General features: G+C 51.8%; 9 protein-coding genes across 9 annotated transcripts; 5 read left to right on the top strand and 4 right to left on the bottom strand.

Moving 5' to 3' along the window:
- The first annotated feature begins 30 nt into the window (after window positions 1-30).
- Window positions 31-2,509, top strand: BU25DRAFT_412197 (DNA lyase-like protein). The gene is made up of 3 exons (XM_033706739.1): window positions 31-329; window positions 386-2,018; window positions 2,183-2,509. The coding sequence occupies exons 1-3, from the start codon at window positions 113-115 to the stop codon at window positions 2,271-2,273; spliced, it is 1,941 nt and encodes a 646-aa protein (XP_033560142.1). The 5' UTR covers window positions 31-112; the 3' UTR covers window positions 2,274-2,509.
- Window positions 2,510-3,340: 831 nt separating this feature from the next.
- BU25DRAFT_432522 (MAT1-1-1) lies at window positions 3,341-4,463 on the bottom strand (the record flags this gene model as incomplete). Its single annotated transcript, XM_033708726.1, has 2 exons — window positions 3,341-4,197; window positions 4,247-4,463. 2 exons carry the CDS (start codon window positions 4,461-4,463, stop codon window positions 3,341-3,343), a joined length of 1,074 nt encoding a protein of 357 aa, XP_033560141.1.
- A 36-nt stretch (window positions 4,464-4,499) lies between these two features.
- Window positions 4,500-5,563, bottom strand: BU25DRAFT_295668 (MAT1-2-1 mating-type protein; the record flags this gene model as incomplete). The annotated part of the gene is made up of 2 exons (XM_033701899.1): window positions 4,500-5,020; window positions 5,077-5,563. Coding segments are annotated over 2 exons (1,008 nt in total), but the record flags the coding sequence as incomplete, so codon positions are not given.
- Window positions 5,564-6,678: 1,115 nt separating this feature from the next.
- BU25DRAFT_298726 (uncharacterized protein) lies at window positions 6,679-6,831 on the bottom strand (the record flags this gene model as incomplete). The annotated part of the gene is made up of 1 exon (XM_033701956.1): window positions 6,679-6,831. A coding segment is annotated over one exon (153 nt), but the record flags the coding sequence as incomplete, so codon positions are not given.
- A 48-nt stretch (window positions 6,832-6,879) lies between these two features.
- Window positions 6,880-7,605, bottom strand: BU25DRAFT_303443 (uncharacterized protein; the record flags this gene model as incomplete). Its single annotated transcript, XM_033702026.1, has 2 exons — window positions 6,880-7,329; window positions 7,543-7,605. Coding segments are annotated over 2 exons (513 nt in total), but the record flags the coding sequence as incomplete, so codon positions are not given.
- A 317-nt stretch (window positions 7,606-7,922) lies between these two features.
- Window positions 7,923-10,128, top strand: BU25DRAFT_432520 (RhoGAP-domain-containing protein; the record flags this gene model as incomplete). The annotated part of the gene is made up of 5 exons (XM_033708725.1): window positions 7,923-8,150; window positions 8,204-8,813; window positions 8,865-9,611; window positions 9,660-9,969; window positions 10,017-10,128. The coding sequence occupies 5 exons, from the start codon at window positions 7,923-7,925 to the stop codon at window positions 10,126-10,128; spliced, it is 2,007 nt and encodes a 668-aa protein (XP_033560137.1).
- A 1,232-nt stretch (window positions 10,129-11,360) lies between these two features.
- BU25DRAFT_459903 (NIPSNAP-domain-containing protein) lies at window positions 11,361-12,529 on the top strand (the record flags this gene model as incomplete). The annotated part of the gene is made up of 2 exons (XM_033710314.1): window positions 11,361-11,988; window positions 12,045-12,529. 2 exons carry the CDS (start codon window positions 11,361-11,363, stop codon window positions 12,527-12,529), a joined length of 1,113 nt encoding a protein of 370 aa, XP_033560136.1.
- A 387-nt stretch (window positions 12,530-12,916) lies between these two features.
- On the top strand, window positions 12,917-14,620 carry BU25DRAFT_396045 (ethanolaminephosphotransferase). The gene is made up of 5 exons (XM_033704814.1): window positions 12,917-13,160; window positions 13,206-13,215; window positions 13,309-13,609; window positions 13,671-13,947; window positions 14,003-14,620. The coding sequence occupies exons 1-5, from the start codon at window positions 13,021-13,023 to the stop codon at window positions 14,511-14,513; spliced, it is 1,239 nt and encodes a 412-aa protein (XP_033560135.1). The 5' UTR covers window positions 12,917-13,020; the 3' UTR covers window positions 14,514-14,620.
- Window positions 14,621-14,737: 117 nt separating this feature from the next.
- BU25DRAFT_412188 (uncharacterized protein) lies at window positions 14,738-16,589 on the top strand. Its single transcript, XM_033706738.1, has 2 exons — window positions 14,738-15,126; window positions 15,202-16,589. Exons 1-2 carry the CDS (start codon window positions 14,771-14,773, stop codon window positions 16,517-16,519), a joined length of 1,674 nt encoding a protein of 557 aa, XP_033560134.1. The 5' UTR covers window positions 14,738-14,770; the 3' UTR covers window positions 16,520-16,589.
- Window positions 16,590-16,687: the final 98 nt, after the last annotated feature.

Below are 16,687 nucleotides of genomic sequence, written 5' to 3'. Positions count from 1 at the left end.
CGTGACTGCCTCGAGAGACCACCGGCCAGTCGCGCGGCGCGTCTCCGTTATCAGCAATATTTGGTGAAGATGAGACGAAGATGAGGCTGCATCGTCTCCAGCACCACGCACAATGGTCCGCATCACGACGTGGAATGTCAATGGCATCCGCAATCCATTTGGCTACGAGCCATGGCGCAAGAACCGCACCTTCAAGGCCATGTTCGACATCCTCGAGACCGACATCGTTATTATGCAGGAGCTGAAGATCCAGCGCAAAGACCTGACTGACGATATGGTTTTGGTGCCAGGCTGGGACTGCTACTTCAGCCTGCCCAAGCACAAGAAAGGTACACCTACTGTCAGGCCCAATGTAGCATTGTATCACGTGCTGATTGTATTGTAGGATACTCTGGTGTTGGAATATACACTCGTCAATCCATATGTGCACCTATCCGCGCCGAAGAAGGCCTTCTTGGAGTTCTCTGCCGGCCTGGGTCATCGACACCCTACCGGGAACGACCTGAATCAGACAGCATTGGGGGCTATCCATCACTGGCACGCATTGAGGCACTGGGAGTCGATCCAGCCGCCCTCGATGCAGAAGGTCGATGCCTCGTCCTCGAGTTCCCCGCATTCGTACTCTTTGGTGTCTACAGCCCCGCCAACAGCAATGGCTTACGTGACGACTTTCGTTATGGATTCCTCGACATGCTGGACACACGAATACGGAACCTCACGAAAATGGGCAAGAACGTCATCTTGACTGGCGATTTGAACGTTTCCCGCGACCTAATCGACACAGCGAAAGCGGAAGACAACATGAAAGCGGAGGGCATGACCTACAGCGAGTATCTCAGCACACCAAACCGTCGAATCTTCAACCAGCTCCTATTCAATGGCAAAGTAGTGGGCGAGCGAGATGATGGAAGAGAAGAGCCTGTTCTGTACGATCTTTGCCGCGAGTTCCACCCAGATCGCGAGGGTATGTTTACGCATTGGGAGCAGAAGATCAATGCTCGGCCGGGCAACTTTGGCTCGCGAATCGACTTCGTGCTGTGTAGTATCAAGATCAAGGACTGGTTCAAGGAATCGAACATCCAGGAAGGCTTGATGGGCTCAGATCATTGCCCAGTGTACGCGGTGACAAATGACAAGGTGCTGGGAATGGGCAATGCTACACAAGAAGGTGCGGAAGACCAAGAGCACCACATACTCGATATCATGAACCCTCCTGGAATGTTCAGAGGCGGCGTACGGTTGAGGGAATACAGCGCAACCAAAGACACTCCACCGCTTTCAGGCAAGCTACTTACCGAATTCAACAAACGACAGAACATCCGTGACATGTTCAGCAAGAAGCCTGCGGTTCCGAAGTCTGCAAACGCACTTGCATCCCCATTAACCAAGGCGACATTGGAAGGGGCCGCGGATATCTCGCCAATGCAAGGAGCAGACATAGGACCCGAACTGGCGGGAGCGACAAACGCTTTGTTTCCTGCGAACGGTCAAATCGTGTACGCCACGAGCCCACTCAACTCGCCTGAGAAGCGGTGCGCATCTGCATCGGCATCACCAAACAAATCGATCAAGCGATCCAAAACATCCAACCCGGCCCCAAATCCTAATGCATCCTCGCTTGCCAAGGGTCAGCAGTCGTTGAAAGGATTCTTCCAAACACGTTCCAAAGTCCCCGGACCCAACCTTGCCGCAACCACCGTGCCACCATTGACATCTTTGACACCTGACAATGGTGATGCAAGCTCGCCGTCGACTTCCCTCAATTCCTCCGCGGATGTCAGAACCGAAACTACCCCACCACCAGCGGCTTCACCGGCAACATCCGCCAGTCAGACCACCACGTCCCCATTCTTGGTCTGCGATCCCGGTGCGGTGCAGCAAGCTTCAAAGGAAGGATGGACGAGGCTGTTCTCCAAGCGGCCGCCGCCCCGATGCGAAGGCCATGCCGAGCCGTGCATTAGCCTCACGACCAAGAAGCCTGGCATCAACCGCGGAAGGCAGTTTTGGATGTGTCCAAGGTACGTGACTTGATTCGACGCGTGCGTTTGCAAGAATGCCTTTGTTCTCTACTTGTCGTGTTGCCTCTCTGCAAAGGGCGGAAGCATGCATGCAGTAGGATCGGCATCCATAGCATGTGTACTCCGGTAACGAGAGGATCGTATGCTGACTACAAACGCCATAGACCCATAGGCCCTTCCGGACAGAAAATCTCGGGCACACAGTGGCGCTGCGGAACGTTTATCTGGGCGAGCGATTGGAAGAGCGGCGATTGAGGCGTGGGTACGCGATGCGAACGGTATCCACTTACAGCAGAGTTGAGCATCCTTCGAGCAAGGGTACGGTTATGGGCGGCTAAGCTCCGAGCGTGACTTAGCTGGGTGCCTGATGGAGGAACTTTGGCGTAGGGAAGGTATGGGGTGGAGGGTTGTGCGAGGGCAGGCATGATGAACGAAAGCTGGGGGACGATCATACTACAGTTACCTGGAGCTTGTATCGTAGACAATGTAGGAAACAATATACCAGAGAGCAGTACAGCTGCTCCCATGCTTACTCGAAAGTTACATACCTGCATTCCTACCTCTCGTGCCTAGTCGCCCCCAGCCTATCACCCCACAAGCCAAGGCTCTGCAAGGGCAGGCCACAAATAAGCAGGACATGATGTACGAGCATGATCCGCAGGGTCTTGCACTTGGGGTCTATTTTGGACGGATCTGTTGAAAAAAAGAACATTCATAAGATAGGGGATAAGGGAGTGGTAATCATAGCGCAGAAGGCCAGTATCTTACAAAGTGACGTTTTGGCAATGTTCATTGCATTCTATGTCTAAATACACGTATGCAATGCAAGAAGTGCCACCGATGACCAAGCCCCAATGCATTGAAGTAAGGCTGTCCGTTATGCATATCGATATCCAGTGCCTCAAGGTGTGCTCCAAGTCATAACGCTTCGTTTGGTGAAGTACAGCTCCCAGACAGTAACGATCGATGCTGGTGAGAATTTGAGGGACGAGGGAGGGCAGTATGCTGAGAAGGACGGAGTCACGAGGCGAACTGGTAGCGTGGTCGTGGCGTGTTCGTTATGGCGTAGCTTTACTGTCAAGAAGGCTACACAGTAGCTACTGCGCAGCAAAAGTTGACCGACATGCTTGCGCTTGCCCAGCATGTCGGTCAGGGGTATCGAGTGAAGAGAAGAGGAGTCAAACAACAAACGCAGTTGAGTACTACGAAAAGCCGGCAGTCGGTCGAGGTATGATTGAATAAGGTTGAAGAGAGAAAAGTGTGATAATCGTACGTTCGACGGACGTTCACGGTTTTTTGGACTCAAGGATTTCGAGAGCTGATCATAAAGTCGCAGGGTCGAAGCTGGGAAGAGTAGCATTCTCGTCTGCGCCGGGTCGAAATGCACTCCAATCTGTCCAGCTTGCCATGATAGGATTCCCAGTGACAATGAAATCAGCAGGAGTACTAGGGTTACCCTGATGGTCCTGTCCTATGTGATTAATTAACATATCAGCAAGATCATCGTGAAACTCCACGGGTTCGCTGTGACCGAGAATAGAGTTGTCATGGTATGTGACATTCAAGCCATCGGTAATGTGGGCGTTGACGATCTGCTGTTGTAGCACCGGTGCGACTCCAGTGTCCCTGGCGGTCTGTCGCTTAGCTCGTCGCTTGTTGCGTGCTGCAAGTCGACCCTCGTGAGTAGAGCTTGCAATTTGAGTCTGTGACTTGACCGAGGTGCTCTTGCCAGTAAATTGGCTACAAGACTGGGCAAGGGATGTTGGAGAGTGGGTTTCGAAGTCGGAGATGTACTCTTGGGCATATCCCATTGACTGGCAATAGCTGATGATGTCTTCGACGGACAGGGCCATGTCTGCGAATCCAGCGCTGAAAGCACCTGGTGACGGAGCGAAATCCCTCAAAAGAGTTGGGGTGCCCTCCTCGTCAGTGTTGAGTATCCAACCGCAACGCTCGAGATAAGTCCCTGGCGACGGTATGTTGAGGTAAGGACAGATGATCCGAAAGAATTGGTCAAGAGGAGCCTTGTCTTTGCCAATCTGATCACGGATGACGGACCAGGCTTTCGTCATCAAGGACCACAGCGATTTGTTGGGATCCGCTTCCCACATAACTCCCATGGGGTTAGACAGCTTCTTCATAGGCCATGGCTTGAAGACAGGGATGAGAATGTAGTAGCCTGTGCTTTGGGTCAGCCTTGTCAAGGTGGAGTTGGAGGTGAAACTCACATCGAAAACCAACGAACGCATTTAGAGCTTTCCTGGTCTTCTCTGGAGCCGTGGTCCTGGTGCCAACTGTAGGTGGTACGAAAAGTAATGAAGCTGTGAGTGTAGCTTGGGCAGCAGGTTCTCTGATGGATTGTACCAATTGCATCATCTGGTCGCCACTACGAGTTGAGAGGAAATGCGCAATCTCCGCAGAAGTTGGGTCTTTTGGAACCGCCATTGGATGGGGTTGGATTTTGGCTGTCGCATTGCCATCTGCGCCGGCGCGGAAAGTGAAAGCATCCTCGCCAAACAGATCGAATGGTATGGTTCCGTCGAGGTCAGCCCCAAACTCGGCCTCGAGCCGATCGTGGCGGAGACTCTCTGAATCATGCAGATAATCAACGGGAACCAGATCCTTTATCTCCTTCCCCAGGAGTGTTGCCGGTTCCATCAGCTGCGCCACATCAGCAGCGAAGGCGGTGCCAAAGTCAACTGGAACCTCACCAACTCCAGGCGGCGGTACCTCTGCAAGAGTGACCGATTGGGGATCGTTATACGCCAATGTTGCCAGCTCCGGGACAGGTGAGAACTTGAACAGTTTAGAGTCTGCAGCAAATCCGGGAGCTTGCTTTGCCTTGCGAGACAGTCGCTTCTTCTTCTCGCCAGGCTTTCGAGGGCTGTACTTGTAGTCCGGGTGTACGCGCAAGTGCTCCTCTTTCGCTGACTTGGCTGCTGCTTGCCACGGCTTCTTCTCTGTCGGAGAAAGACTGTGCCACATCTGTGAGCATCGAGTGGCTACAGAAAAGATCAGCGATGAAGGTCTTGATCATGTATGCAAGTGAAAGGCTTACAGATTTGCTGCACGGTTAGATGTGGGTTCTCTATTTTCAGCTTCTTGTGCATAGCGTCTCGAAAGATGATCCAGCAATTCATTGGGCGAGGCGCTTTCTTGATGTCAGCGGACATGGTGCTCAATTGAGTGCCTGGCTGTTGGGGTGTCTGTGTTTGGGGGTTCGCGCTTGTGTGGAGGTGAAGGTGGGCGTTCTTGTTTTCTGGCATCTGTACGATCGTTTGACCGCCATTGCTGCTATGCGAAGATGTGAAGGTAACAGGCTGCCCCACCTGCTGGATCAGATTGTGCTTGAAATACTGCATGAGCATATCGCCGAAAAGCTCCTGAATATTGCTCTGGAGCAGAACCACACTGTCTCCGTTATGCCAGCCGTGTACACAAGCATCTAGTGCGCTCTGAAACGGTGCCATGGCGTCTCTGTCGGCGGCAGTGGTGGGGGAGAGCTCTTTGGTGGGCGCGGGTGAGAGGTAGACTTCCGTAGTCATTGTCGTATGTGATTTATGTGGGCGCTTCGAGGCAGATCGAGCAAGGAATCTAGAGAAGTATGGGAGAATTGGTTGTGAGGGGTAGGTGGGAGAACATAAGAGCAGGCGCAGAAGGAGAGCGGTTTGTGACCGGTGCCAAGGCTAGTGGGATAGAAAGTCTGCGCATTCACCGTTGGTCAGTGCATTCACCGCCGACTCCAGAATGTTCCTACTTACCAGGTTGGTCCTCCTTCCGCTTGCCTTCACCCAGCGATTCGATCGTAGATCTAGGCTTTACCAATCGACGCCACGAGAGGTAACTTCCTGGCGCAAGGCAGCAACGGTTGTATGATTGTTGGACAAGAGAATCACTGCGATATTCTTGTCAGTCTCCCGTTCGTACAAGCTATTCGGATCATTCCAAGGAAGCTCTATTGAAGAGTAATAATCGCTCCTTGCTGACCTGGACACGAAAGAGAGCTCTTACCAATTGTAGAAGTACGGCCATCGGCTCCTCCGACTCAATCATCCCACTCTTGCTGTACTCTGATAACTGTCAGATTGCGGGTGTTGGCACAATGTCGAAGTGAACAGAAGTGTAAAGTGAAAGCGAAGATGTACGTACGAAACACTGTAAAACCTTGGAATTCACTTCTCATATCTTTCACTGTGATTACCTGAATCAACCACCGATGTATGAGAAGGACAGGGTCGACAAGATTGGAAAGAAGCAAAGGGTATATGAAGGGATAGTCATGTGCCTTTTGGTGTGTGGCGGCACGCTATCTGCCTTTGTCTCAGTCTGGCCCAAACAAAACGGCATAAAGTGATCCTTCCAAACCCGAATCACAGGTTATGCCTGCGTCGACCCGAGCGCCCCCTGCATAACGCCAAAATAGCGAGGTTGCGCAAAGTGGAAACCAGACAATCGCTGTTAGCAAACGCATTACCTACTCGATATTCGTCAGCGGTAAATACTGAAAGCCCACGACTAACCTAGTATTTCAGGTCAAGATCCGTGCAGAAGACCCACACTATGTCAGATCTCTTGGTAGTTCAATTCACACTGTCGCATCCTGACCAATGTGATGTGCATATCTACACGAGGATTGCGCAGGCTGATGTATTCATGACAATGATCCGTTCACCGTACATGCTCTGTCTGGCTCTCCGAGAGCCCAATCTCTGACCTGACCCTTCCAATCTGCAATTCTTCCATCTTTAATCTTTACAACCACAACCTTGACTTCGTCTCCTTCCACATAGCATCGAGTACCGCCATCACCCTCTCTTGTGTCGTCCTCGTGGACGTTAGTACGAGCTAGACCCCCACCACCCCACAGTCCACCACCCACCGGAGAGCTAGAGTAGACGTCCTCATCGGTAGGTCCGAATGTGTTGTTCGCAAGATGTTGGGCCCGGTACCAGCTTTCCTGCTCAGAACCGGCAGGTACAATCTCGGCCACGCCATTGATTGTGGTGCTGATCCTACTAAGTGAAGCTGTGTTCATGCCGAGTAGAAGCTCGGCTAACGATCCTGAACGTGGACCTGGTCGGGAAGGCGATGGCGAGCGACCTTGTTGGCTAAGGGTAGGTGGTCGATGAGAAATCCAATCGTGTACCAGGAGAGATACACGGGTATTGGACTCCAGGTTGTCGGTCTTGCGAGAAGAAGATGGCGTTGTCATGATGATGATGGGGGCTGGCGAATATGGTGTATTGGGAAGATACGTATAGTTCATCAAAGATACGTGAGGGATGTTATTCGAACAGGTTGCAAGATGGAGCTGCCATTGTCAGGAAACATAAAACATAAAACGGCAGGGTTGAGCGCATGCAATGAGACGCGACTGCCACAACGTGGAAGGAGAAGAGCGGTTCTTGTCCGAGAGAATAAAACAAAAGAGGGCTTGACTAGAGGTAACGAAGGATCTGGAAGTAACTTCCACTGATAGTAGAGGGCACAATGTTCAGAGTCCTACTATGGTGAAGAGACTTACAAAGCGCGCATTTTGGAGGCAGGTTACCACCTCCTCTGGCAGACTATTAGAGGTGGCTGATGTCGTTAACGTTGGGGGAGATCGATTTGACACCATGACGGCGAGCAATATTAAGCTACCATGAGGCGGATTTACGGGCGTCCAGCGATGGCGATGAAGAACTAATTGTGTGTAAAATAATTTTACAAGTGAGATAATGATGAGCCTGCCGATGGCATGACGTTGAAAGAAGGAAGCACCAGTGATGCAAGCGTGACCGACGAGAAGCGCCGAGTACGACAGCCAACCGGCTAGCCATGTCCTCCGCCGACAGCTGCCTCGAGTGCCTCGTCATCACGTCAACAACACCAACAATGGCTGCACCGCCTTCCATACCGCCCATGGTAAGCAGTGACAGCTTCAATCCTGACTTTAACACCCACGCTGGACTGAACGATGATGCCGCACCCGTCTCGCCCATCGACGACACGGCCGCACCTGCATCGCCCGAGCAGCGCGCGCCGCCTCAGGACACGCAGACACAGCAGCGCGTGCACGAGGTTCTGCACTCGGACATTGGCGTGACAACACTGCTGAACCGGCTGAAGGCCAGCATTGCGAGTGCCCGAGTTCGTGCACCTTCCCCGCATCTGAGGCATTCTGGCTGACGGGCTACACGCAGGACTTCGCCAGCTTCCTCAGACGCCGCGGTGCCCTGGAGGAGGAACATGCTGGCAGTCTGAAGAAGCTGAGCCGGCTTACACTGGACGGTCTGCGCAAAGCAGATGCGCGCCACGAGTCGTATGCAACCCAATTCGAACATGTACTACATGCGAACGAGCGCATCGCCGACAATGGAACCCAATTCGGTCTCGCGCTGCACGCCATGCACGAGAACCTCCTGCAGCTGGCGAACAAGATGGACGGGAATCGCAAGACCTTGAAACAGACCGGTCTGGCGGCGGAGAGCAAGGTGCAGGACGCGGAGAAGCTCGCAGAGAAGGCCAAGGCGAAGTACGATCAGCTGGCTGAGGACCTTGATCGTGTCAAGACAGGCGATACGGGTGCCGGCAGGAAATTTGGTCTGAAGGGCCCCAAATCAGCTGCCCAGCACGAGGAGGACCTTCAGCGCAAATTGCAAGCTGCAGACCAGGACTACGCAAGCAAGGTCCAAACGGCACAGGCTTACCGCAAGGAGCTTTTGGTTTCAGCGCGTCCACAAGCTGTCTCTGGCCTCTTAGATCTCATCAAAGAGACGGACGCGGCACTGACTATGGAGATGCAGAAGTACGGTAAGTTCGATATAAGGCTCTTGACTCGAGTCACAATACTGATCTTCACAGCATCTTTCAACGAAAAGCTGGTCGTCAACAATGGCCAGGTAGTTAGCCCACAACCGCTCAAGGGTGGCACTATGCAGCCTCCACCAAGTGTCAATCAACTCATTTACCAGATCAACAACGACAGAGACTTCGACGACTACATTCTGAAGAATGCTTCCAAGGTCTCTGCAGTCAAGCCCGAGCTGCATTACGTCAAGCACCCTACTCAGGCTCCCGCACAATCTTACCCTTCCTTAACCCCAGCCGGCAACCAAGACCGTCGTACCTCGATGCCTCCGCAGATTCAACCACCAGTGTCTTTCTCCACCCAGCAACCAGAGGCAAATGGCTCGTCATTTCAACAGCAGCCTCCTCCTCAACAGCTGGACTCAGAATCCCAAGCTGGGTTCTCTTCGTACCAGGCACCATCCCAGCCAACACAGGCTCAGGCATCAGGGTATGGGAAATCTCCATACTCTCCAGTCGCAGCCAACTCCTTCTCGCAGGCTGAGTACCCTCGTGGGCCTGTTGGTCAGGCAACAGCACAACAAACAAGTGGGATACTGTACAATAATCCACAGCCGCCGGTCAATCCAGTATTTGGTATCACCCTTGAAGACCTCTTCCACCGAGATGGCTCACCAGTGCCCATGGTTGTCTACCAATGCATCCAAGCAGTGGATCTGTTCGGGCTGGAGGTTGAGGGGATCTACCGCATCCCAGGGACTTCGTCTCATATTCAACAGATGAAGGCCTTGTTCGATAGTGGTATGTTGGTCGCACCTCTTTTGTTGGTTCGGCACTAACTTACTCCAGACGCGTCTCAGGTTGATTTTCGCAATCCCGAAGCATTCCAACATGACGTCAATAGCGTTGCTGGTCTTTTGAAGCAATTCTTCAGGGAGCTTCCTGATCCACTTCTCACCAGAGACTTCTACAACAAGTTCATTGATGCAGCTCGAGTTGATGACGACACAATGCGTCGAGATTCAATGCACGCACTGATCAACGCACTTCCTGATCCTAACTATGCAACCCTTCGCGCACTTGCTCTGCACTTGCACCGAGTGCAACAATCTTCTGAGGTCAATCGCATGAGCACAGCTAACTTGGGAATCTGCTGGGCGTATGTATGATCCTGTGCATTTCGAGACCAGCACTAACTTTTTACAGTCCGTCCATTATGGGTCCTCATAAAGGCAACAACATGGCAGACGCCGGGCTTCAGGCTCGCGTGATAATAACTATCTTAGACCATGTGTTGCAAATCTTCGACGAAGATTAGCCTCTGGACAACCGCATGTCATCGCTATAGCACAGAGTTTTCCCCACGCGGCCAAACTTGTCACACATGGTCGCAGATTTAATCCATTCACACGGTGTTGACAATGGTATTCGGGTCACACCACGTCAGGCTGTCGTTTCGACGTCCGTAACGGATGTATATCGGCAACGAACTGTGCATTGCCAACGGTTCCATACGGCGGGTGGCACTTCGATATCATTTTGATCTTGTGCGCTCACCATCCCGTTCAAGATTGTTTGTTGTCGTAGGAAAACTACGCATAAAGCTGCGGCCATTACTGTGGCAAGTGGGAACGACCGTCTGCTCCCGCCGAAGCGCAAACAACCCTCAAGAATTTGTAAAGCGCTGCGCTGCATCTTTGTTTCCTAACCATCTACTGTTAGTGGCCCCATGTACGATGTGACTCAATCTCCCTCCACATCAAGGCTGAAAGGGCACAACTTCTGAACATAAGTTTGCACTGGGTTTCTTCTGAGCCCTAGCTTCATGTTGCTGTGGCTGCGTGTGTACGCGGTTTGTCTGCACTTTGTAGCCGCAGTTGTTCTTATGAGTCCAGCTTCAACAATCACGCAATTGTGCATGATGTTCAGCCTCGAACAAAGGGGATTGTTTATTTTTGGATGGAATCACAGTGTGTACAAACGATTACATTACCGACCACGACAGCAACAGACGGTGGCTGCAGTTTGATATACCTTGACTACCTGCTTATTGCGTTTCGTGAGCTCTCCGCAGATATTATCCAGTTCAAGCATAGGATGAGGATGTACAATTCCGTTTCGGCCGCGGATCCCAGAGTATCTCAGTAGATTGTCGGATGACCATAAATACGGAATGACGTACATGCAAGTAGCACGCAGGTAGCGCAAGCTAATCAAACATGACGAGTAAACGTCAACTAAGAGTGGGCTCCACACTTCCACGATTGATACGAGTGGGGCGGACCTTCCCCAGTTTTTGACTCCCGCCCCAACTCTTACGGCAGGCGGGTTGGACCAGCTGCATCTGCGCTAGCAGGGGCAGCTGCAGCACGGATGATGAGGGGAAAGCTCCCAAGCTTGCGTGCGATACAGCACGCCCAAGGCCAAACTGCTCAACTCCTCTTCGACGATATTCATTGCTCCCTGGCAGCAAATTCGAATACATCTGATCCGAAATCCTCTAATTTGCCTGCTCGGTCGCCCACAATCTGTCAACACAGCTCTACCACAATGCTCGCGCAACGTGCATGTAGCAGCGCACGCGGCATCTTGTCCGCCTCTCGTTCGATACCTGTTGGTTCGCGCTCTTTTGCAGCTGGCGTTATCACGCAAAGCTCAGCTCGAGCTCCAGCGCTGGCCGACATCACGCCTGATGCCGCCGCAAGCTTCAACAAGAAACAGAAGGAATTCCGTGAAGGTCTTGTAGCTGCTCAGAAGCGGAAGGAGCAGGAAGAAAGTGCGTCCCCTTCTGGTCATCTGTCTGTGTCAGGTCCTTCATTTGACGAAAGCGCTGCTGTCATTGGCAAGACCCTAGGGTCGCTAACATCTTCAAACGCAGAGGAAGCTCGTGCTCGTGAGCAGGAAAGCGGAAAGAAGAAGGGCGGAGCCCTGTCGTCTCTCATCTATGGGACGCCTGAGGGTCGTGAGCTCGACAAAGATATCGAGCGAAGCTTCTCTCAGGTCCTAGCACGCGGCAAGTACGTTCACTCAATCGTGTTCCACGATGTCAAGCCAGACAAGGTCGAAGAGTACAACGAGCTGGTGGGTAACTGGTATCCAAAAATGGCAGCCATTCCCGAGAATAAGGTGCATCTTGTGGGCAGCTGGAGGACCGAGGTCGGTGACTGCAACACCTTTGGTAGGTCGATTGTGCGTCCGATAAATATGTTCATACAGTACTGACAAACACGACAGTCCACATCTGGGAATATCAACGCTATGAAGGCTACCACCAATCACTTCACAACATTCAATCGCACCCGGACTTCGCCGCATTCGATGCCAAGCTGAAGAGTCTCATCCGATCGAAGCACACGTCGCTTATGCAGGAGTTCTCTTTCTGGCCTACAACTCCCCCACGCCAGCTCGGCGGTCTCTTCGAACTGCGATCTTACACACTACACCCGGGTAATTTGCTTGAGTGGGAAACACACTGGAGGCGTGGTTTGAAGGCACGCAGGGAGGTTATGGAGGGCGTCGGTGCCTGGTTCGTCCAGATTGGCGAGCTGAACACTGTGCATCATCTGTGGCAGTTCGCCAATTTGGAGGAGCGTAAGATTCGCCGCGAGCAGAGTTGGAATGTTGAGGGATGGGGCGAGACAGTGCACAAGACGGTGCCATTGATCCAAACTATGAAGAGCCGGATCTTGGTCCCCTGCGCATGGAGCACCGTTGCTTGAACGATCATCAGTCAGCAGACACATGCAACTACAAAGGGAGGAGTGCGTGATGGCTCGGTTTCTGGGATATCAGTGCACATCAGCGTGGAAAGCAGAAGATCATCACTTCTGATGTGATGGAATGGGAGGCTTTTACATGTCCGAAAGACTCATTGTCATCAGCGAAGAAATTAAAGCACATGCACATGATGGTACGCTGCAGTTTGGTTCTTTTGATGAGTTTTGGTACTAGTATAGTCTATTGTTGGCACGGTGTTGACAGCTGCTGGCCACTTTTGTTGTTCCAAGGTTCTGTTGTTGCGCCCCCGCCGTCAACCCACGTCATTGCCGCAATCACAAGCCAAGCCTTGGGCTCCTGCCCTCCACTTCGTCTTTTTATCCAACACAATAGAAGCAACAACAACAACAACAACAACAACAACAACAACAACAACAACAATACAACAACAAAAACTGTAACCTCCGTCGCATCCCCCTGGGAGCCCACAGCCATGGTCTACATCCGTCAGGATAAGCTGCCCAAGCTCAAAGAGTACAAGTACTCTGGTGTCGATCACAGTTTGCTCTCACAATATGTTCTCAAGCCATTCTATACACATGTTGTCATCAAATGTTTTCCAATGTGGATGGCGTAAGTCAGGATCACCCTGAGGCAGATAAGGGCTAACGTGGATAGACCAAACCTTGTGCGTGACTACTCGCTTTCAACATGTCGATTTCGTCAAATTGTCAAGTTGTGCCATGTGTGCTCGAGTCGTATACTAACCAGGTTCATCTAGATCACGCTTTCTGGCTTCGGGTTCGTCATTGTGAATTTCCTCACGCTGCTATGGTACACACCTACGCTGGATCAGGATTGCCCACCTTGGGTTTACTTGAGTTGGGCAATTGGTCTGTTCCTTTACCAGACGTTTGACGCTGTCGATGGAAGCCAGGCCCGAAGGACCCACCAAAGTGGTCCTTTAGGCGAGTTGTTCGACCATGGTGTTGATGCGATCAATACAACACTAGAAGTGCTACTCTTCTCCGCGACGATGAACCTTGGACAGGGCTGGAAGACAGTTCTAACGCTTTTCGCCTGTGAGTGTTATCATGTGTATTGGCACTGGCAATCAGTGATACGCGATGCTGATAGCAATAGCCTCATTGACGTTTTACGTCCAGACTTGGGATGAGTATCACACTCATACCCTTACCCTCGGGGTCATTTCCGGTCCAGTCGAAGGCATTTTGACGCTCTGCATTGTGTACGCCTCCACTGCATTCCTTGGAGGCGGTAGCTTCTGGCAGGGCTCCATGTTCCAAAGCCTGGGCATCCAGAACCATGATTTCATTCCCGACATTGTCTACAATCTCGCTTGGAACGAGTGGTACATGGTGTATGGAGGGGTTGTGCTTGTCTTCAACACCGTTTCCAGGTAAGTCCATGGATCTTCAAGACATCATGCAAACAGGATCGCTCACACATCACAGTGCACGAAACGTAATGAAAGCACGCCGTGCCCGGGGCCAGAAGACACGAGTTGCCCTCCTTGGTCTTCTAACCTTTGCCGCAGCTTGGATCCTAATCGTCGCCTACCTGTTTCTGCAGCCACTCATTCTACGCCATCATTTGGTGCCTTTCGTCTTCTACGCCGGTCTTATTAACGCTTACTCGGTCGGTCGCATGATCATCTCGCATTTGACAAAATCTCGGTTCCCTCGCGGCAACGTGCTCATCTATCCGTTGATCTACGGCGTAATCGATTCACTGGGTCCTTGGTTGCAGGAACACATCGGTGTGGGCTGGCCGAGCGCTTTGGGCAACGACGTTTACCAGGTGGCTTTTGTCTTCATGTGCCTGGGCTTGGCTGTCGGTGTACATGGAAGCTTCATTGTCGACGTGATCTGGACTATTTGTGATTACCTCGACATCTGGTGTTTGACGATCAAATACCCATACCAGCCAGTCAAGGAGAATATCGAGAAGGTGAAGAAAGGGTAATGATCTTGGAAATCAGGATGGAGAGAGACAGCATTCAACGTAGAATATTTTGGAATGCAGCACGACTAGTCTTTTTGATATCGAGTATGAATACATGAAAATTATTCAAATGCTGGCTTTGAATATGGACTTGTTGTTCGATGTTTATGTGATAGAACTCTAGCCTGGTCGGCCTGGACCTTCGCCGCGACTCATCTGCTTTCGCTTTCCATAACCTCGACAACCCTACATTCCACCACCCACCGCCCCGCGGCAAGATGGCAGGATCTCGGGCCAATCTGGCTGTAACAAAAGATGGCGAAACCTACAACAAGCTGCAGCGACCGGACAACTTTCTCGAGAAATCTGCAGTCTTGACCCAGGCAAACGAGCGCAAGCGCGAGCGGGCAGCTGTTGACGGACCTATCGCGGGCCCAGCCTCCGGTAACAAGCGTGCAAAAACACACCATACGGACTCGACGGTCAACATCCTACAGTCCTCCTCCGACAAGCACCAGCACCGTAGTGCCGGGCCAGTTTCAGAGTGTGGCATGCGCATGACTCTGCCAATTGATGAAGACCAGCACTCGGATGACTCTTTGGGAGAAGCGCTCGCATATCTCCGTAGCGTACGGTAAGCATCTAGCAACTTCCTTGGGCTTTCAAGTAGTCTTTATGACTTGACATGCAGCTCATTGTATTCGAATAGGTCAGAAGCATCGGCAATCCCACATCTACTCGTAGCCTCGAGAACACACGACGAAAACGCAAACAGCAAGTTTCTGCAGACCCCTACTGCTTCTACCAGGCAACGTGCCTTCTATCAAGATGGCGCCTGGATATCTGTCGAAGAAGGCTACGAAGCAACGTACAACGATGATTACGAGCACGACGATTCGGATCCGCAGGAGTTATACCACAAGCAGCTCATCAAGCGGTTCGAAACCCTCCGCAGCACGCTGAGTGGATACGGAGCTCGCAGGCTAGCTGATAATCCGGACGTTAAGGCGAATGAGTCATTGTCTGTAAAACCGCCATCAAATCGACACGAATGGCTGTATATACTCGATCGGGAGTATCCAACACGGACTCAGATATCTCAACTAAACGAGAACAACATTAGGCGAGGTCTCGAGTATTGCGTTTATGCGATGGATCGATTCGACACGATCTCTAGCCAAAAGAGCTGCTGGATCTGGGCCTTGCTAGCACTGTCTAGTGACGTTGGGACGCTGGATTCCCAGAAGATGAGTCATATCAGAGATCTCGGGAACAAAGCCGGTGAATTGAGCGCCAATCTGCATTCCGATCTCAAACGTCAGAACAGAGGAGCTGAGGATGACTTGCTCCGTACAGATCCAGCAGCTGGTGGGCAAGATGACGAGGCCGAAGCCGATGAAACGACCTTTTGCGATGCCAGCGAAGATGACCACAGTTCGGAAACGGGGTATGTACATTCTGGTGTCAACGAGCACCTGGACTCAACAAGTGAGATCACGCTCAACAAGTCTCGTTCAGGAACTCGAAATGACGTGCAGCATCAAGCCATAAGCCTAGGAACGTCGGATATCCCAACCAGCCTTGATGGAAGTACTAATACTGACACGAACGACGATATTCTCGAGCGTGCACGTGCGCGTTTGCTTGCGCAGCTCGGCGATAACCTGGTGCAAGCTGGCATACCAGCGTCAGCGCTCAACACAGATGAAACACGCCCACATCATAGTGAACAACTAGATCAAGGCTCAGACGATCCATCACATAAGATTACCATCCGCACAATACCGGCTCGTGCGGAAGCTGAGAGGCAGCGGCAGATGATGCGGACCCAGGACTCAGCTATGGCAAGTCTGAGAGGAGCAGATCCTCCGCACAGTAAGCCTTCTGCTGCCATACATTCTGTTGTCGAGGATCACAGCTCGTGTTTGGTCGACTTAAACACGAGGGTAACGATTGACATGATCTTGACTGTGGTTGCGGAGTGTTATGGGCAAAGAGATTTGCTAAGATTCCGGAAGCCGTGGTAGGTATCCACAAAAGGTGGCATCTTTCATCTTGTTCGTATGATTTCCTCGATGAATTTCGCATCCTAGATACCCTACCAATGAAATGAACCCAAGCTTAACAACTTCCAAACTACTTCGCTTGTGATTTACACATTGAACGCACGGGCCAAGGCTCTGGGTGACTTTGGC

The sequence above is a fragment of the Macroventuria anomochaeta genome, assembly GCF_010093625.1.
Source record: "Macroventuria anomochaeta strain CBS 525.71 unplaced genomic scaffold BU25scaffold_23, whole genome shotgun sequence".
NCBI classification, from domain to species: domain Eukaryota; kingdom Fungi; phylum Ascomycota; class Dothideomycetes; order Pleosporales; family Didymellaceae; genus Macroventuria; species Macroventuria anomochaeta.
Note: the sequence above shows the minus strand (reverse complement) of the source record. Positions and strands in the feature narration are given on the sequence as shown.